General features: G+C 41.4%; 1 protein-coding gene across 1 annotated transcript; it reads left to right on the top strand.

Annotated features, from left to right (window-relative positions):
- Positions 1–10,189: 10,189 nt before the first annotated feature.
- Positions 10,190–16,295, top strand: LOC311318802 (phospholipid scramblase 1-like; the record flags this gene model as incomplete). The annotated part of the gene is made up of 6 exons (XM_084450232.1): positions 10,190–10,255; positions 10,371–10,413; positions 10,566–10,786; positions 15,426–15,587; positions 15,809–15,970; positions 16,236–16,295. The coding sequence occupies 6 exons, from the start codon at positions 10,190–10,192 to the stop codon at positions 16,293–16,295; spliced, it is 714 nt and encodes a 237-aa protein (XP_084306358.1).
- Positions 16,296–21,897: the final 5,602 nt, after the last annotated feature.

Genomic DNA, 21,897 nt, shown 5'->3' with positions numbered 1-21,897 from the left:
AAATCAGAATCTGATAATTCTGATTCTGACATGGGTAGAAGCGTACAGTATGCAAATGCTTTTGTTAAACCACTGGAGGGAGACATAGGCCATACTACCATGGTAGGCCAGCTAACTTGGGAAAGTCTTTCCATGTTCTTCCCTGTCATGGTGGCCACTGCACTGATTTCTCGGATTCAGATATGTGATGGTGCTCAGGGTCATTTTCCATGTGACTTGCTTCTGATCTTCATAGAAATGTGGCCTGAGTGTCAACTTGTATTCTGCTCTGTCAGAAACAAATCTTAAAATAGCTCTGAATAATGTGTTGGCTTGCATTGATGAGGTGACCTACAATACATTTTTTCACCGTTTACTGAGAAGAAACTCTTCTCAGCTGCCATCACCCACACTCCTCTGTCACCATGGCCACTATTGCAGTCAGTGCAGAGGATGATTTGTGTGCAATACATCACTCCAGTAAAAGATGGCAGTGTTGTTGCACAGAAGCCGTCGCCCTGGCTATTCCTCATTCCTCTCATTATCCAGGGCTGTGAAAACTTCTCAGAGCTATAGAGCCATATTATGATATCCTGACTGATGCAGAGAGGTATCACTGAAGAACATCTCTTTTCATGAGCAAAGCATCATTTCCACCTTTCAGCACCTGCCAGCTTCACAGCTCTCAGTCACCGCTTCTATACCTCATAGTATAACGGCTTTGAGAGGGATTTTAACAGCTACCATTTCAAACAGCAATCTTACTGAATAAGCACACCCTGTCCTCTGTTTGCTCTCACTCTGTTATTGCAGGTGACTGGTCATTGACGTGTTATATGAGGGTATAACATCTTTGCATCAGGGTTCAGGATTACTGGATGGATTACTGATGTTTTAACCAAAGGTATGCTACTAAGCCACTAAATATGACCTTTCCTGCCTTAGTAATATGCTCCCTGACCAGCCTCTTTTAAATGTCCCTTTCCTAGCTTACTCTTATCTCTAATTCTAAATCTCTGTTCTGATTTTGTCTTCTTGTTAAGTGTATTGAGTAAGTAAAAGTAGTAAAAGTGATCAAAAACAGTCTGCAACCTTTAGCCTATTCTTAATCTCTTGCTGTGTACGGTGCAGCTCAAAGGGCTCGGCCCAGCCTTCTGTACATATTGCACACAAAGCAAGACCGAATTGGAAGCCTTGTTGCTACGTTCTAATGATCCTAACAATAGAACCTTGACCCAGTGATGACAGCAGCTCTGGGAGAGGTCACAGGGGCACAGCAGCAAGGCCGATGTGTGGGAGGAAGAATTGTGAGAACGGCGGAATCCGACACGTGAACGCCAATACCTCGGTAGAGGCGACTCTCTCAGATATGAATGCCTGGCTCATTACTCCCACTTCATAGACCTAATTAGAAAACAGCTGTCATAATCGTCTCTCATCTCTGTGGACAGAGAAACATGGCGCTCTTTACTGCACCTGCCTGCAAGGTGCTCATTATGAAGGGAGACACACACACACACACAATGTGATGGCAGCCAACAAGAATGGATCCTAACACAAACATGTGCACGTGTGTACATGTGCACACACACATGCACACACACACGAACGCCTGCACACACACACACACACACACATACACATGCACGCACACCCACACACACACATACATGCACCTTAGTGTCCTATAGAGGCTTTCATCTCCAGCCATGCGCTACTAATGCGATTTCCTCCTGTTTGTCTTGGCTGTGGGGAGGACCCTCCTCTGCCTGAGTCAGGATCAGGGTGGCAGCTGTGCGCTGCTCTACTGGAAGTAGCAGCAAGGCTAACAGGGATGTAATCATGTCATGTGTTTGATGTATTCATATGGGCATGCCAGAGAATTACATGAGGGTTTGTTGTCCCCCACCCAATGAAATCGAAGTGTGTGTGTTTGACCCATGTACAGTATGGTAGTGCATATGTGCTTTGTGCATTTGTTTGTTTGTCCATTACACATTTAGAGCCCACCACCTGAGGGTGCTCGCCATTTTCCCCATCGTACATTTTGTTTCGTACAACAAAAACTATGCTTGGTTTCTCAGTATTCTCTGTTCTACTCAGGAGCCCATCTACTTTCTAAATCCACAGAGAGGCAGGAAACAAGAGGACATCCTCTACAGGACCTGATTAAAATACAAGAAGGAGAGAACAGGGTTGGTAGCATGAGTCACATTTAACAACAGACACCATAATATATACACATACAGTATACGCACAACATCATACAATACACCAAACATTTTAACAGCGAGCCACTGGAACATGCTGGACCCAAAAGGCTTGTATATGTACCTGTCTATGCTACTCTACTCTATGCTGCTGACTTGTAATGCCTGCTCAGCAGCAGTGGTAGTGAAACATTCCAGATTACAACCATGCTAAGAGCAATGCTCCAGACTACAAAGCACAACTAGGGTCTGTTAGTGTCACACAGGACCACTTGATCTGACCATAATACACCACAATCATACCATCTGATTGCAAGGCCTTTATTGCCATTTTCATTACATACTGTATTGTCCTACAGAAAGTTTAAATCACTTGAGGTTCTTTTTACATTAGCTATTTTAATCACTGATATTTGAATTCACTACTTACTTTTGAATAATTGCTTAGATTTTAGACAACACAAAAAATACGATGGACCTATATGCCGGCTCTATAAATCTAAATTTCAAAAGCCCACTTACATATTCAACAACTGTAGGCCTACATGCTGATGACAGGCATCATGGGTAGAGGGTTCACTGTGCACTTGTTTCATGTTGCACACAAGCTGATGGTTACATGTTGTGGCCCTCTAGCACACAGGCCAGAATTCCCAGTGAGAGAACGTCAGGTTTCGGGGGTCTGCTTTTTACAGAATTCAACGTGTTTCCCAGCATACTACCATTCCCCAGATAGTGTCCGTGGCTACAGGCCTGCACTGCATGTGCCAGCTGTACAGTATGTATTTGATGCTATGCCTGTTAGTGAAAGAAGAGAGAGAGAGAGAGTGAGAGAGAGAGAGAGAGAGAGAGAGAGAGAGAGAGAGAGAGAGAGAGAGAGAGCATTGTAGCGTACAGGGAATACAACATACCATAGCCCCGTGTTCAGGTCAGCATGTGCCATAATGTGTACATTGGAATTAAAAGGCTCTCCAACATTACTGTTTAATGGCCCTGAACCAAATGAAACATTTATAAGCCCACCAAGCGATGTGAAATGGGATAAATATTAATGAATGGTTGGTTCAAAGAATCGAAAACCGGGCAAATTAAAAGGAAGCTTGGCCCTGCATGGGGGAATCTGCTATTGAGGTCAGAGGGATTTGACACACACCATAAAACAAAGACGTGAGGCGTTACTAGCAGAGGCTATGGCTGAAGCATGTCAGAAAGGAGGTTTCTTGGATTGAGGTTTCTCATCTGTTCTTTTTCCTGACAAATGCCTTTCGACATGATTTAAAATACACATTGTTTTTTGCTAGGGAATATTTGAATTTGCTACTTGATACAGTATGAGAACTTTCAGATTAATTCATGGAACAAGACAAGTTGATGACAGTATTGACTGCGTTAGAGCCTGCCTCATTAGAATTGGGTTCAGGTGGATGCTGTGTTGCCGTGGTGATTCTCAGGTGAGCTACTGTAGGGAGAGCGTGCCACAGGGTCAGGAAAGGGTAGTGAGCTTGCTCACCTCTGGGAATGAAAGAATTGACCCCTAATGAAGAGGAGGCTAAAACTAAAGGATAAGTTCTCTTCTCTATACTGAAAACCCAGTAGAAACAAGGCCAGAACTGACATAGGGAAAAGCTGTGCTTCTGGATGTAGTCCTAATACTCAGGAACTGTCTCTCATGTCTGTGCAAAATTCACTCTCCCTGCTCATAATTGCTGGATGATTTATGAAACTGTGCTGCTATAGTATGGTTTCTTCCCTTGTGTTTTGTCCACTTAGTTCTTCCAAGAGAGATTTTTGGCACTTTGGCACTTTTTAGGTTTCAATATTGGTTTAAATATGTTCATCAGTGTTTTTTTCACAATAGTGTTGTTGCCTTGAAGGCATTGCTATTTAAGTTTAGCTGCTGTTATTATCAGCACACTAGTTATTTAATCTCTTATTTAAGTATTTGTGCAAAATGTGACGTGGTGCCTAGGGGACCTTCACAGACAGAGATTCTCCACTAATATTAGGCCTACTATGCCAGAAAATACACTAGAAACTACACCTGATTCCAGAGTTAATGTAAGAGAACATAGTATAGCTTCAAAGCAAGGAACCGAGACTAGTGAATGCCATGGAGGGCCTGGTTTGGGACGAGGAGCTCAGTCTGCAGCACCATCAAGCCTGGCAGCTGGGATTCTGGGAGGTGGAAGGAAGGAAGGGACAGATAGAGAGGGTGAGAGGATGTGATGAACCAGTATGGTTCTGGTCAGCAGTAGTGTGAAACGGGTCGGCCTAGGCTTGTTCTCTCTCCTATGATGCTTTTAGCCTCTCTCACTCTGAAATGTAATTTAATGCAATGTATTGCTTTATAAATGTTCTTAGCCGGTAGACAAACATACTCCTGGAGCTTGCTCGATCGCCTTGTTGAGAGGGGTCAGGGAAGAATTTTTACAGCTCACTTATCTGGCCCCCGGGTGATTACTGTTTTTTTTTCTTCCCTCTGGAATATGTAGAGAGTGGGTCGTATGCCCACCTCCCTTGTTCTCTGTAAAGCGCATTGTGTTGCCTCTGGGTATGAAATGCGCTATACAAATAAAGCTTTGATTGATTGATTGATTGTGGCTCTGTCCATACAGCCAGCAGAACTGTATGATCTTAGTCACAGCACAAATGAGACCCCCAGCTCCCAACCCAGTACTTATTCCTTGAGCTCAACACGTTTGCATCTTGGAGCTCTAATGTTTACATTGGTTGACCTCTTTTTGATTGTATTGTAATTAAGCAATAAACTACGAGAGGCCGTGTGTTATAGTGATTTTAGGCTATAACAGCTATTAAATAACTTATTTAGACGCGTTTTGTCCGAGTGAATTTATTTTTCCGAGGTAGTCTTCTTCTGTGGTGGTGGCCGTCTCTTTGAAGCTTCAGAGACCGCCACCACCACAGAAGAAGACTACCTCGGAAAAATAAATTCACTCGGACAAAACGTGTCTAAATAAGTTATTTAATGGTAGCGCCGAGGCTTCAAAACCCAGCATTTGTTTAAATAGACCCATTTGCTTAGGTAAGTGAAGTTTCATGTTTATCTGACACTTTATTTTGACGGCGAAGTGAACGTAGGGTGAAAGCTCTGTAGTCTGGCATGAGCGAGCATGGTACATTGGTAGCCTACCATGGTGGTACATTTCTTATCTGGACCTTTGCATTTACAACCTTACACTGCCAGCCCCCTAAACACTCCCAGCTCATAAAACACATGCTTGAATGCAGTCTTTGAGTTGCAACACGGCATTCAAGTTTTGAAGATACACTCAACATTGGACAAGGAATTTAGAGGTAAATTGGTGAGTAGCCTAATACAGGACCGTTCGAAATTTATGAGAGGGGGTCACTGGAGGTAAACAGGGGAGGGTCAAGCTAAATAATGAATAATAATTCAGGACTTCGGGGGTCTTTTATTCGCCACACGGCGGTGAACACAATTACAAACAGGTGAAGGAGCAGCGACAACCACACACAACACACACACACATGCATCTGCGGTCACCGGTAGAAATTGTTCCCTGCATTACACCCAGGACTGTTGTCTGGCATGAGCGAGCATGCGACAACAGGACTGAAAAGGACTACCTTAACCCTAAACTCAATGGTGTTATCGCTAAACTGGGTTGCGAAACGCGTAGACACGCCTGGGCATCAAGTCCAAGTGCTCAGTGCAGGATCTGGTCAGGGAGAGGACTGAAGAGCATCTGTTCTTCTGTGTGTTTTTAGTATTGAGTTATTTGGGATGAAACCTTGCGAACACGGGGTCGGTGAGAACATGCAAACTCCGCACAGAAAGGCCCAGGAGACCTGCATGCTGTGAGGCGATACACGGTAGGCTACTGTGCCACAGTGCCACACGTCACGTGAGTCCAAGAGAGGGTAACTGTTTAAAAAAAAAAAAATTGAGTCCAGGGGAGGGTCATACAAATTTGAATCGATCAAAATAAAATATTGTTGAGAGTTTAACATGTTTTTCTAATGATTTTTCACGGTGCCCACCCACATCCATTCTATGACCAAAATGGTGGTAGAGCAATTATCAGACTTTCTCAAAAGTGCTAGTTTTGTCAACTTTGTATGATCATAAGTAACTTAAAACGGGGCTAAATATGATTTTTCCCTTTACTACTCCTTTAACCATGTTTATTTTATGAGCATGGCTACGTAATACAACTAGCCTAGGCCTATAGTGGGCTATAAGTAGGCCAATCTGCTTTTTCAAATGTGCCATCAACTAGTGTCTTTGATATGTAATTGTAGGAGAGTCATTTACTTTTCCGGGTAACACTTTATAAAAACGATGTGTTTTAACACATGTATAAGCTAATAGTAGATAGTAAACTCATCATCTAATCATGAATTAAGCATTTGTATATGTTTGTAAATGATTAATAAATAGTTTGTAACTTAAGTTATACAACATTTGTAAGCTATTAGTAGATAATCTGCTCATCATGAACAAACCATGAATATACATTTGCTAATGATTATCCAATAATTTATAACTCATTAGTACATAATTTGAAAATGTACTACTTCATCGTTCATATGATCAGTAGATCATTTTTTACACAAGATCAACCTTATTTGTAAATTATTAGTGAAATATTCAAAGATGTTATCTAATGTGTAATAACATTCGTAGATGCGTAAAAAAACTCACAATACTGTACCTTCATTTGTTTTTTCATGTTTAACAAATGCTTTATAAAACATTCTTAAAAGATATGAATAGATCACTGTCAGTTGTTATTGTGGGCCCTAATCTAAAGTGAAGACTATTCAATATTTAGAAATGTCAGTTAATGTTTATAAATTATTTGACTTTTTACTCACCTGTTATGAACGATCTGGCTTTTATGAAGACACAAAGCACTTACTAGACTTCTCTTATCATGTTTAACAAATTATTTGCTAGACATTTAGTAAAGATCTATAAATCATTTGCAGACGCTATTGTGTGCCCTAATCTAAAGTGAACACTATTCATTATTTACATTTCATACATTTAGAAGAATCCACACAGTTGAGAAACCATGTCAGTGTGAGAAATGTCTGACTTTTTCCCTTTTTTATAAGCAATATTGGGTCTTGTTAATAAAATGTATACATCATACAGTACTCCCTATTCTCTCACTGATGTCACAAAGAAGGATGGATACCAAAACTGTCTACGACATTCATAACATGAGGAAAAAGTTTACAAATAATTAGCAAACATTATTAGACATTTGTTTATAATAAATAGTATTCACTTTAGATTAGGGCACACAATAGCATCTGCAAATGATTTATAGATTGTTAATGGATGTCTAACAAACCATTTGTTAAACATGATAAGAGAAGTCTAGGAATTTTGTGTAAATTTATAGAAGTTGTATCGTTCATAACAGGTTGAGAAAAAAGTCTACAAATAGTTTATAAATATTAACAAACATTTGTAAATAATGAATAGTGTTCACTTTAGATTAGGGCACACAATAGCGTCTGCAAAGGATTTATAGATTTTTACTAAATGTCCATCAAATTGTTAAACATAAGAGAAGTCTAGTAAGTGCTTTGTGTCTTCATAAAAGCCAGATCATTCATAACAGGTGAGTAGAAAGTCCACAAATAATTTATAAACATTAACTGACATTTCGAAATAATGAATAGTCTTCACTTTAGATTAGGGCCCACAATAACAACTGACAATGATCTATAGATCTTTTAAGAATGTTTTATAAAGCATTTGTTAAACATGAAAAAACAAATGAAGGTATCGTGATTTTTTTTTTTACGCATCTACAAATGTTATTACACATTAGATAACATCTTTAAATATTTAACTAATAATTTACAAATAAGGTTGATCTCGTGTAAAAATGATCTACTGATCATATGAACGATGAAGTAGTACATTTTCAAATTATGTACTGAGTTATAAATTATTGGATAATCATTAACAAATGTATATTCATGGTTTGTTCATGATGAGCAAATTATCTACTAATAGCTTACAAATGATTTATAACTTAAGTTACAAACTATTTATTAATCATTTTCTAATATATACTGTACAAATGCTTAATTCATGATTAGTTTACTATCTACTAATGGTTTGTTCATGATGAGTAAATTATCTACTAATAGCTTACAAATGTTGTATAACTTAAGTTACAAACTATTTATTAATAATTTACAAACATACAAATGCTTAATTCATGATTAGTTTACCATCTACTATTAGCTTATAAATGTTATAACACATCGTTATTATAAAGTTACCCTTTTCCGTTGCAGTTTCAAATGTTGCTAGGACACGCCCAGAAATCAGTCTTGTCGCAGCTCGAGTGACTCTTTATTTGCCGTTTTTGCAAAAAATATTAGGCTATCTTATCTATACATGTAAAGCTTTATAATATGATTCTTGAGAAACAAATTAGATAAACCCTGACTGTATAGGACTATTTTGGCTACATTTTCTTAGCTTGGGTCCTGTGGTAGGCCTATATGCTTTGTCTGTGAGTAGGTGTGAGAGTACTGTACATGGCACTTGTCCATTGGAAAGCACCATTTGTTGAAAAGATAAACGCTAGGCTAATAGGATACATAGGTGATAAAATGTCCAATATGGTCCTATACGTTATGGTTCTATACGCAAATCAACATCAACAAATCAGGATGTATTATCTATCCCTGAGATGATACTAACCAAGTGTAACCGGCTCGTGGCAAGGAATTTACTTCGTTTAATAATTGTGACAACGCCACCTTGAGATGTTAGGTCAAGGAAAGATATAGCTTAACGCTCTAAACTGGGTTCCCCAAACACAGGTAAGACAATGAGGGGTGAGACGTGACGTTTATATACAAAATATTTATTACCAATCTGGTTTAAAAAAAAGGTTACAATATTCACCATGTTCATAAAATCTCTCAATACAATATTCATAAAATGACAGTTCATCAAATGACAGTAATCGGAGCAATATATTGGGTCAAACCCAGAGCACAGAGATAAGGTTGGCCAGTGGGCGTCCACCGTTAACTGGAGAGGAAACTAATTATAAGGGTAGGCTACTCACCACCAGGGCCCCACCAGATCAAACACAGCACACCACACAGCAATCAAGGAAAAGGGCACCACCGTGAAAAGAGGTGCGCGCATCCACACCAAACAAACTTTAGGGTCGTGGAGTAGCCTAATAGTGAAAGCTATAAGTGACCCTCTCCGGTCGCGGGCTGACTGCTCCACTTGGCTCCCTCCCAGACTCTGGAGAAGGGTCCCACCGTATCCACGGGGCTCAATGAGTGGGGCAGAGACAGAGGACAACAAAATTAGTAAAACCAGGAAATAGCACAAATCAATAGCTCAAATCAATTTGAAAACAAAGTAACAGAAATTAAACTAAACAAAGCAGCAGTGGCGAGATCTAGGGAAGAGGGAATAAATCTATTTAAACACAGTACATGTAAGCTACCAGCTACCATTGTTAGTGTGCGTAGTGCGTACCTGTAATTCAACTCTGTGCGCTCACAATTGAACTCTGTGCGCTCGCACCATTCCCTCTCGCCACAAGTCAGATCTGGATGAGCAGAAAACATATGACAGTCATGACACAAATCAAAACATTAAGAACCTGAATAAACTTGCTACTCATTGCTCACCCTGGTACCAGAATAAACCTTCTCAATATTAGCAAATGAGCAGGTCACGCCGTCAGCAGCACAACCCAGCCTAGCGTTTGGTAGACGGCTGGCCGCTCATATAGCCTACTGATTGGCAAGAGACGGCTGCGCCGTATCAGCACTGATTGGTAGCGCGGAAATGGACTGCACGCTTTCCCTAAGGAAACTCCTTACACTGAACTCCAGCCGGCTACACAAGTATCCTAAGTAACCTACAGTACAGTCGTGGGCTTCAAGTCTATGAGACACACTGAACACTGCTCAATATTCCTGCATTACTAGACCTCCATCACTGAGTCAACACCATGGACAAACGATCTGCAGAGTTTGGTCCAGTAGGAATACCACCTGGCCTGGAGTATCTCACACTGGTAAGCCTCTAAAGTCTCTGACCATCACAATATAAATGTCATCTATTTAGATGAAATTAGTTGAGACACGACCCCCAAAAATGAATGAACTAACAATTCTGTTTCAATATTGAAGGTTGATCAGATCCTGGTGCATCAGAGGGTTGAACTGCTTGAGGGTTAGTATGCAAATTGCATTTACATTTTATACATGTGCATGTGCTGCTGACAGTTTTAATCATTCCACTGTTGATAAGTCCCACACGTTCACTGTATTACTCAGCTAACTAACTCATACACCCATGTCTTTCTTGCCATACATTCTTTCTAGCTATCACCTCTTTTGAGACCAAGAATCAATATCAAATAAAAAACAGCGTGGGTCAGACTATCTACACTGCTAAGGAGGATAGTGACTGTTGCACCCGCAACTGCTGTGGCAATATTCGCAGCTTTGAGATGAAAATCAAAGACCTTAGCGGCCAGGAGGTCATCCACCTGGTGAAGCCCTTTCGCTGTACCGCATGCTGCTATCCTTGTTGCCTGCAAGAGGTATTACACCAGACACAGCTATGCTGCTAGAACATTTAGTCCAAGACACGTCTTGATTCTTGATGTCAATATATATATATATATATATATATATATATATATATATATATTTATTTATTTATTCAACTTCATTTGTAAATGCTTGATTCTGATTGGCTTGGAGGGATACATTATTTATGTAGCCTAGATCACGCCCGATGTTTAAGCACAGCTGTAGATTAATGCGCCGACCCGGAGTAATCAAGAGATCAGACGCAGCCTTGCGGTTGCTAATATTAGGCTATTCATATCCTAATAAGCCTAACAAGTTGAGGGACCCCCTTGAAAACGAGATGATTCATCTCAAAGGGTTATTCCCAATAAAGAATTTCAATATATATATATATATATAGTAGGGTTGCAAAGGGGTGGAAAATTTCCGGAAATTTTCCATGGGAAGTTAAGCTCGGGAATTTTGGAAATGTTGACCTTTTTTTGTAGCCTATAACTGCTTTTTTCAAAAATGTTTAAATTTTATTTTATTATTACTATTTACTTCACTGCCTTAAGCCCGCCCCATCATCCGGCTCGAGCCTGTAGAGCCCGCCTCCAACATCCGCTTGCTTTATTTTTCCTTAACCTGTAGTGCCATCGCGAATGTTATCTACTCGAAACTTCACCATGTGCAGCCTACAGTAAAAACACACAACTACTGTTTGTCTTCCGGTCCAGACCGGATGATTATGCGATGCGTCATCAATGCAGAAACAGAAGCAGTAAGACTTTCTGACTTTGAGGATGCAACGAAGCTCCGTTAAATTTGTCGTAGCAATTCGTGTCGTGAGATACTTAATAAATAATTTACAAAAAAAAAAAACGTAAATATAACATCTCTTTGTTATGTCAAACGGGGAATGGTATGCCTTTCTTCTCTAAGTGTGAGCCTGTCAATGGGAGCGTTTCTCAATCACTGTGAGCCTGTCAGTTAGCCAGGCTAGCTGTCAGTGGGAATGTTTCTCAGTCACACAAGCACAGAGAGATAATAATAACTTTCATTTATAGAATTAGAGGGATGCTGTTTTTACCTTAACTGGTTTTAACAACTGGAAAGCAGCACTTGATCGGGGCAAGGGGCTAAGGGGGCATGTGTCCAGCCACAACCATGTGCATGCTTCAACCATCTGGACTCAGTACAAAAGCAGAGAGGCTGCAGGGGGGGACTGTCGACTCCCTGTTGGGTTGGTAAAACACAACTTGAAAAAAAACATTATGTCAAAGAGTGTGGGCAGTGCTTTAAAGTTTCTCTGTGTCAATGAGTTGGAGCTCAGTGGGACTGTAGAAACTGAGACATGATAGGCCTACAGCTGGTAATGATGATGTTGCTTCAGGTCTTTTTCTAAAACCTTGGAGAAGGATGAGAAACTAGCAAACATTGCTAAAGGTATCCCAAAGAATGCCAAATACACATCTAAGGATATCCAAAATGAAATAATTCCAACACTGGCAGACATGGTGCTTGGAGAGGTCATCAAAAAATATGAAAATGCTGATTCTGCAGGGTCTTTTGCCTCAAAAGTGATGGGACCAGGGACAGGTGCAATGTGGAAAATGTGTCTGTGATGATCCAATTTATCAGCAATTCCATTCCAGAAGAGCATCTTATTGAGTTGCTTGACTTGGGTCAACTTGATGCAGAGTACATCACCTCTGAAATACTGACACACCTTTCTGATGCTGGCTACAGTGCTGACAACAGACTTAGCCAGTGTTATGATGGAGCTTCTGTGATGAGTGGGGTAAGAGGTGGTGTACAAGCTCTGCTCCAAAAGAAGCTTGCATGATATGTTCCATACATCCACTGCTACAACCACCAACTGCACTTAGTGGTTGTGTATGCCATGCAGGGTGGACGATGTGCACAAAGATTTTTGACCTCTCCAGTTCACTCTACAACTATTTCCAGCATCACTATGTGTCCAAGAAATATGATGCACCTAATCTTAGAAGGCTGCTTCAAATTTGATGGACAAGCCACTATGAGGTGACAGGGTGCATTGTGGACAATAAAGACCAGATTTTCAGTATCCTATCTGAGATGACAGAGGATGGTGATGCTGCAGTTGACCTGTGCACCGAGGCATCAGGCCTGCTCTGTCAAATTAAGAGGCAGGACTTCTTTGAGACTGGAAGGTTTCTAGTGCAGGTGCTTGGTGTCTTGAAACCAGCCAATGCAATATTCCAGTCTCAGATAGTGGATATGTGCAGTGCTTCTGAAGTTGTTGGTGCAGCACTGGAGTCTTTAAAAGACATCCGGGAGCATGACGATGAGTACTGGGGAGAGTTGTCCCAGGCAGCTGCTGGGGATGATTCACATCCTCCAAAGAGAAGGAGAACAATGAGCAAACACCTTGGTGAAAGTGTTGTGCTCTTAACTGTAGGCCATACAGATTCTACCATTTCCCCCCATCAGTCTCTGAAAAGGTCTCTGCTCAACATCCTTGACAGGGCCATTTCAGAAATGGAAAATAGATTTTCAAAGAAGAATGTTGACCTGATGAAGGCCATATCCAGTCTTGCGCCCAAATCTAGTGAATTTCTAGATTTAACCTTGTTGCACCCACTGGCTGGCTCTGTGGCAGACGATACCAATCTGAAAAATTATTGTGGCAAAACAGATGTTGCTCAAGAAATGTCCAAATGAAACAGACCTGTCCACTGTGTGTAAACACCTACATGAGTACAAGGAGGCCTTTCCCGAGTTGCATAAATTGTATGTAACAGCCCTGGTAATTGGTGTGTCTTCAGCATCGTGTGAGAGTTCCTTCTCCACATTGTCACGGGTCCTAGCCCCCTACCGTCACACCATGTTACATGAGAGGAAGAGGAATTTGGTGATCTTGGCCCATGAGAAGACCATTACAAATAACCTGGACATGGATGAATTTGTGAGAGTTTTTGCACAGGGAAATAGAAGACAGTTGTTGTAAACTGGAGGGAGGAGATTGGAGTAAGAAATTAGAAGATTTTTGAGCAGTTAAATTTCTAACAAAACAAAAGAAAAAAAAGAAAGAAATAAGATTAAATGTTGTTGATGGTTGTTAAAACTAGGATGAACGATTTTTTTTCTTATTATTTTTATTTTATTTATTATTAGTATTTTCAGTTTCCCCCCTGAGGGATTGCTACCTTATGGCGCGTTCCAGGCAACCCGTAACTCGTGTTTTTCCGACCTTCTACACGTGAAAATGCACTGGAATGGCAGTCAAACCCGTAACTTCCCACCCGTGAACTCGTACCAGATCGGTGTACTCCCAGTTGCGCTCTCTGACGTCACACAGCCCTCTAAGCAAGATGGCAGCCCCCATGGGTATGGCGACAAAGATAACTTTAGGGCAGACAGGGTTGCTGTTGTATGACAAACTCTCAAGCCAAGATTAAACTAACCACCCTCAGGGAGCGGCGGCCCATTAGGGACTCCCTCTGGGATTGGGCCATACTCAGATCTGGCGAGACCACTGGTTCCCAGTGGGCAGCTGCACCGGAACATGATGCATTAGACCGCTATACCACCGCACACTCCTATAATAGGGAACTTAAATGTAGCCTAGTTGGAGAAAAAACATAAAATGCAATTCTAGAACTTGCAGCATGATCTTGGTTAAAACAGATTTAATGCAAATTCAGTTGAATTTCAACCCTATACTGTGCATCCATCCATCACATGTGCAGCTAATTCCTACAGTAGCATCCTGCACACTAAGAGGGCTTTAGCATCCATTAAAGTTCTACTCACAAATAGATTAAGCAAAAAATGTAATACAAAAAAATGGTATTAGAAATGTTTGCCTGCATGTCTGCTTATGACAAAGCAAAATGTTCATATTTATGTCTGTTTATGACAACATCCAGTTCGTATAAAGAACCTCCAAATTCCCAGTTAATTCCCATAAATTCCCGTTAATTCCCATGGAAAGTTTCCAACTTTGAGTATTCCCGGAATTTTGCAACCCTAATATATAGGCTATATATATATATAACATAAAGCCTCGCAAGTCATGCAATGCATTGAATGGCTGCTTGGGGTTATGAGGGGCAAAGATGAGCCTAAAGGCTAGAGGCGAGGGATGAAAAACTGACTATTGATTTGACGTTAAAAGAAAACATCCAAAGAGATGTAGGCTAATTCAGACAGGCAGTAGATGCGTTGCTATGTTCCTTGATTGAGGTGCGCCAGCAACACAGTTCACCGCAAAATGGACTATGCAACTCAACTTCTAGCCTACACTTTTTAAAGCAAATATATTTGAGCAATACTTTTATTTTGTTTTCATTATTATGTTTTGTTATGTTTTCAGTTGAAAAGAAGTTGAATAAGCGGAATATTTACCTCGGGGCCGGGCAATATGCTGTTTCAATACCACTCGCGGACGGTTACCTTGACTTCGTCTCGGGCAGATAACACCCTCCGCTCGGGCATTGAAACAGCATATTTCCCGGCCCCGAGGTAAATATCCCTTACATATATAGCCTATATCAATATATATATATATACATATATATATATATATTTTTTTTTTTTAAAATCAAATCAATGCTTGTTTGCAATGCCCAGAATTTGTAGCTATCCAGGTAAACCTCATCACAACCTGTTCCTATTCAGATGGAAGTACAGTCCCCTCCTGGCACAACAGTGGGTTATGTGGTTCAGGAGTGGCATCCATGCCTTCCAAAACTGTCCATCCAGGGAACATCCAGAGAGACCCTGCTTAAGGTCGAAGGTCCTTTCTGCGCCTGCAGCTGTTGTGGAGATGTTGACTTCCAGGTGAGAGATGATCTATTATATTTTTCCCCGGAGTTGTTAGTATGGATTGATGTGTGTGTGTGTGTGTGTGTGTGTGTGTGTGTGTGTGTGTGTGTGTGTGTGTGTGTGTGTGTGTGTGTGTGTGTGTGTGTGTGTGTGTGTGTGTGTGTGTGTGTGTGTGTGTGTGTGTGTGTGTGTGTGTGTGTGTAGTAGCCCTGATTATCCCACTGTTACTGGTACAGGTGAAGGCTAAAGATGGAGACAATACCATTGGGCGAATCAGTAAGCAGTGGAGTGGGCTGGTGAAAGAGGCTTTCACAGACACAGATAATTTTGGCATCCAATTCCCTATGGACCTAGATGTCAAATTGAAGGCTGTATTGTTGGGAGCTTGCTTCCTTATTGTGAGTATCATATCCAGAACTGAAGCACTTATCAATGGTTGTGTCTTGGAACTTAATTTTTCATTATTACTCTGGGAAGTTTCCACACCAGACAATTGATGCATGTACACTTAAAATAAACTGATACAATTAATTCAATGGTTCTCCCAGACTACATGATAAGTCAAGTTTGTCATTTTATATTTTATGTATTTAAAACTACAGAAACAAGTTTTTGTCATTATTTAACTGTTCTTTAACATTTTGATTATTTGTCTTCTAACAGGATTTCATGTTCTTTGAGAAAGTTGGTGACTCTGGTCAGCAGTGCAGTGTGTTTGGATGAGAAAAGGTAGAGACAGCATGAATTCATATATTGTATGTATGATCATTATCAAAACAAACAACAATATACATTTCTGTCTTAGCTTGTGCCTGGATAAGCTATATGCATACAGTTCATTATGGCCATTGAATAATTATATTATTTTCAAAAGTACAGTCAGTTATTGTTTCAAATGTTTGATCATTCACTCTTAGGCACTGGCCTCTACCAAACATTGAAAAACAACATATTGAATCAGGAACATTTCACAGTGAAATTAAGCTGGCAAGAGTTAGTCCTCGTTTCTATTTTGAATGTTTTATCAAAAGTCATTGAAAGCATTATCTATCATGCAAACCGTTTTTAATTGTTAATTGATTGCTAATTGATTCTTGTTTGTGTCATTTTGTTTATTGTTTATGTCATTTTGTTTATTCTTTTTTATGTAATATTGTTTCTTGATGTTGATTTATACTATATAATTACTCTTCCACTGCAAATAAGAAATAAATAAAGCTTGAATGAATTGATAAGTAAATCTCCTCTCACAATCTGATGTTTCAGTTCCAGTCAGGCTTCAGGAAGTCCCACTCCATAGATACTTGCCTGCTGTTTCTCACAGACAACAACAAACATCTTTGTTCGTCACACAGTGAAACACATATCACACGGTGTAGGGAGGCGGTGCTGAAACACACGCACACACACACACACAAAAAAAGTGACCGGAGTGTCCACCGATGAAATTCTTCTCCTGCTCTTAACCCATCCCCTCGTCCTTCCCCCAAGGGCAGCTGGAAACAGATAGTAGGCGGCGTGCATGTGCCGCACCCGGGAGCCAATCCAAGTGCTCTTGTCTGTCTTTGCCAGGGATGGACAGCGTTAGCGATCTGTTCTTCTGCATGTTTTTCATATTGGGTTCTTTATGGGGAAAACACTAGCGAACATGGGAAGACCATGCAAACTCCACATAGAAAGCCCCAGGACCTTCTTGCTGTGAGGCGACGGTGTAACACACTGAGCAATTTGGGGGGTGAGCAATTTGGGGTTCAGTGTCGTGCTCAAGGAAACTTCCCAACACTGCCAGGAGCTGGGATCGAACAGGGGATCTTCAGATTGCATTACATTGATTACAGAGTCTGTGAATTATCTTGGTTGTGTGCTTGACAATAATTTATTTGGAGAAGGCATAGCACAGAAAGTCCTTATGAAGATTAACAATATGATCCGATTCCTAGCCAGAATCCCAAGATTTCTTGATCAAGCAGCAAGTGCTCTCACACAGTGCCACTTCGACTACGCTTGTTGCTCCTGGTTGAACAGTGTCCCCAAAGTAAAAATAAATAAATAAAAATGGGCTGAAAACATGGCTAAAATGTATAAGAAGTTAGTTAAGATTGTATTAAGGGGAATGACTTTGAAGACACCCAGTGTAGGGGAGGGATGTAATGCAGGGATCATAAAGTGAGTCCCGTTGTGGAAATTCAAGGACTGGATTTTCAAGGCCATGTCATTGAGATAAAACTGTAGCTACCTGGTAAAAAGGCAGATGCAGGCGTTGTAAACAAGACACATATTACATGTGTTCAGAGGCTACAAAATCCTAGACTTGAATTCTCCTTTAATATTTCAACTTCCAAACAAACATTTAACAACATTCCATGTCTGTAAAACCCCTTTGCCCCTTCGGTAATAGCAGTGATAGGAGAAGCCATGCCAGCGAATGACAGAACACAGAGATGTAGTGTAGAGGGAAAAAATTAGAGGACTTAGGACAGATACTTGTGGAACCCCTGTAGTCATACCACATGGTTCTGACATCGATCCTCTCCATGTCACCTGGTAGGAGCGGCCCGTTGGGTAGGATGCAAACAGGGAGCGTGCAGAGCCAGTGACGCCTTTCTCCTCAATGGTGGAGAAAGGATCTGGTGGTCTACCGTATCAAATGCTGCTGACTAGGAGTATCAGGATGGAAGAGAGAGAGAGATAGCTCTTGCGGCATGGAGTGACACTGTCACTGCAAGGAGGGTGGTCTCTGTTGATTGGCCAGCCTTGAACCTGGACTGTTGGGAGTCCAGAGGTGGTTCTTGTGGAAATACCAAGATAGTGTTTTCGATAGAAAGGATAGAAGGGAAACCGGTCTGTAGTTTTTGACGTCTGAGGAGTCGAGAGATGGTTTCTTCGGGAGGGGGGTGACTCTGGCAGTCTTGAAAGCGGAGGGAAAGCACCCTGATACAAGAGATGCGTTGATGAGGCGGGTTAGGGAAGGCGCAACAGACTAAAGGAGAGTGGAGGGGACCGTGTCTAGGGAGCAGGTGGTGGGGCGGCTAGATGTAACAAGGTTACAAGGTTGAGGACCTTGTTAGGGGAGAGGGGAGAAAAGTGGGGTAAGGTGGGACGTGGAGAGGAGTGGAGGAGCAGAGACGGAGGAGAGGGTGAGGGTGGAGAGGTGAGGTTGGTGCATGGCGCGTCAATCGGTGGGTGAGGGAAAGAAGATCTAATATCGTTAATTTTCTTGTCAAAGAAGTTGGCGATATTAACATGGAGGGGAGGAGTTGGGAGTAGGAGGTGGGGGTTGGAGTAGTGAAGAGAAAGAGTTTTATAGGATTGGAAGCAGAGGTTAGAATTTTAGAGCAATATATATATATATATATATATATATATATATATCGATCCTGTGGAACGTGTAGCATCTGCCTGTAGTAATGGGTTGGTGCAGGCAAGACAGAGGGAGTGTCAGTGAGGGCAGGGGAGTGGGAATGCTAGACTGGTCCGTCAGGACAGAACAGTCACGCATGTGTGTGTGGGGGAGTTAACCGTCCAGGCAGAGGCATGAAGCATGCCATCTCCTAGTCCCTGGTTGTCATTTCTCAGAGAACCTGCCAGACTCCATACCCACAGGCACTATTTCTCACTATTTCTCCTCCGGTCTCCGTGGCTGCTGAAGGAGGACTGTTATTTTGAAAAGCAATCTGGGAGTATTATGTTGAGGATACTTCACTGTCACCAGTCTTTCATGTGGAATAATATGGTCCATAATACACTTCCACATTATACAGGAAGCTCATGTCTCGCAAATCTAACTCCATGTATGAGTTGCCAGCACTTTCCAAATTGCATTTTTCAAGCAGACAATTGTTATTGGTAGCTCTACATTTCTTATTTGTTGGTTCCCTAGTGCTGTTTATGAACTCACGGTTCCAATCTGTATTCAATAGACGCTTTTACATTTGCCTGGTGTTGAAATTCTATTTGCCATTATATTCAGATTGCTGTTTACCACTGCAGCCAATCATCTGATATACACCCCTACCATTGAAATGAGGGAAATGGGATATGGAGATGACCTGAATGCAGTGCTTCATAGAAGTAAAGCTCATCCACCTTCTGCTTGTTAAAATGATTACTGTACCAAACCCTGAGGGAAAACAATTTAAAAAGCAATTTAAAACAAAGTACAGCGGTCACTTGTCGGAATTTCATCATAAAAGCACAAAGCATAAAATGAAACAATACAGAGGTTACATTATATTGCATATTTGATTATTACAACACTGATTTGAGAGGCTTGTTTTCACAATGTCGATTTTGCCAACTTCAAGCTCACAGGAGAACATACTGTATCAACCATCCACATAGATATTATTAACAGGCTGTATCAGGATGAGAAGTAGAATTTAGTAGAATTTGTGTGTGAGCTCATCCCTAGTTTCACAAAGACCACCTCACCTTGTTGCCATACAGTCGACAACTTATTCTTGGAGGAGTTTCAATGGTAGAATCAGCTTTACCTTTGATTGCCGAATTACAATAATACCTCAAAATATGGATATCCGTATGATCAGCCATATGTACAGGAAATACAGTATACTGCAGTAGCTCTATATATCATAAGGCCCCAATGAATACACTCTTGTGTTAGTCTTTTAAGTGAAGATAAATTACAGCAATAGCATGGTGCATTTAGCACAGTCTGTACTCTGAGCTTTTCCCTCCCTTCTCGGACTGGAGTCCCTCCGCTGAAACAGAGAGAATAGAGGGAGCCTTCTACAGTAGCCTACTCTGCTTTGATGCGTTCATCCTCCCTTTACATCAATTAAGCAGTGTCTTGGCTAGGCGGAGGAGAGGGGATCAGAGACCCGGGCCTTTCATGTGCTAACCACACAGAGGCAGGCTAACCCACGGTTCTGCTTGGGAGATCAAAGCAGACGTGCCTTTAAAAGCAGCACAGAGAGAGAGAGAGAGAGAGAGAGAGAGAGAGAGAGAGAGAGAGAGGGGTGGAACTGGGACGGGGAGGCCACTTGATGAGCCTTTTACTCTCCTCACATTGTGCCAGAGAAGGAGAGCGAGATGGGCTGGATGATAAACAAGCAGGTAGACCTGCGGACCTGCCCGCGCTATGTTCACCGGATATTCTCTGGCCTTGGATTACCTCTCTCTCTCTCTTTCTCTCTCAATCTCTCTCTCTCTCCTTCACATACACACACACATACACTCACGCAGTGGGTCTCTCTCAGGTGGAGGGTTAAGTGCATATCATAAGTCTCTCTCAGGTGCGGGGTTCAGTAAGTCTTTCTCAGGTGGGAGGTTCATTGAATATCAGTAAGTGTTTCTGTCAGGTGGGGTGTTCAGTGGGTAATCAGTAAGTGTCTCTCAGGTGGGGTCAATGGGAATCTTGAAGGTGTGCTCTGAAAAATCTCCAACAATGTGTTCATAGAATCCTCTCAAGCTGTGAAGGCCCTAGTCCAAGCTGTCGTTTTGTAAGCAGCTCACGGTGAGAAGTTTACAGAATTTAGAACGGCTCAGAGTATCCTAGAGTAACCTAGACAGTTAAACACAAGGTGTTTCTCTCTATACCACCAGTTAATTGAACCAAATTAAAACTTTAATTACATTTATAGTGAAAAGTAATTTCATTTGGCAATTAAAACAAGATAAATGAGCCTGTCTGCTTCACCATGCAGCATTTGCAATATTTCTTTTTTTTAATCTGCCCATTTGTCAAGTCATTAGGTCCACTCCAGTCCTGTAACCAGTAAAGGGGTGCAGGTTTCAAGGCTGCCTCCTTTTGATTGGCAGGAAGAAATCAAATCAAGTTGAGTTGTGCCAGATGGGATAGGCAGTGCGGGATAAATACTGCAGCGGTGCAATATGGCCACTCAGCTATGTCAACGGCAAGTACATGACCTGCCTCTCAAAATTGAGATTGGGGCGGCTGCTAATTTGTTGGAGCTATCGCTGTGATTGATGGCCTGGTTTAGAACTGGGGCTATATGGGGTATATTTACGACTATGTGATGTTAATGGTTTGAAAGGTTGCAATTTATTGTTTTCTCAGTAAATCTAACATTTATTTTTCATGAGGCATAAGGAAAAACAAAGAAAGCTCTGGTCCATTAGATTGGGATAGATTCAAAACACTCTGATGGCCTAGCTGGCCTAAGTGATCTCCCTCTGCCTTTGTTCTGTCTGTTCTCTATGGCTGGGGCCCACGGTTGTCGAAAGTAGCCTACTCCTCTCCTGATTTATAAAACAAACAAAGCCTGTCTGGGGAAGGCCGGACAGTAGGGAGGTCAGGACATCCTGTGCTGAGTGCTTTTAAATGGCCTGCGAGTTCCGTTAA

The sequence above is a fragment of the Borostomias antarcticus genome, assembly GCF_949987555.1.
Source record: "Borostomias antarcticus genome assembly, chromosome: 15".
In the NCBI taxonomy this organism is placed as follows: Eukaryota; Metazoa; Chordata; class Actinopteri; order Stomiiformes; family Stomiidae; genus Borostomias; species Borostomias antarcticus.
Note: the sequence above shows the minus strand (reverse complement) of the source record. Positions and strands in the feature narration are given on the sequence as shown.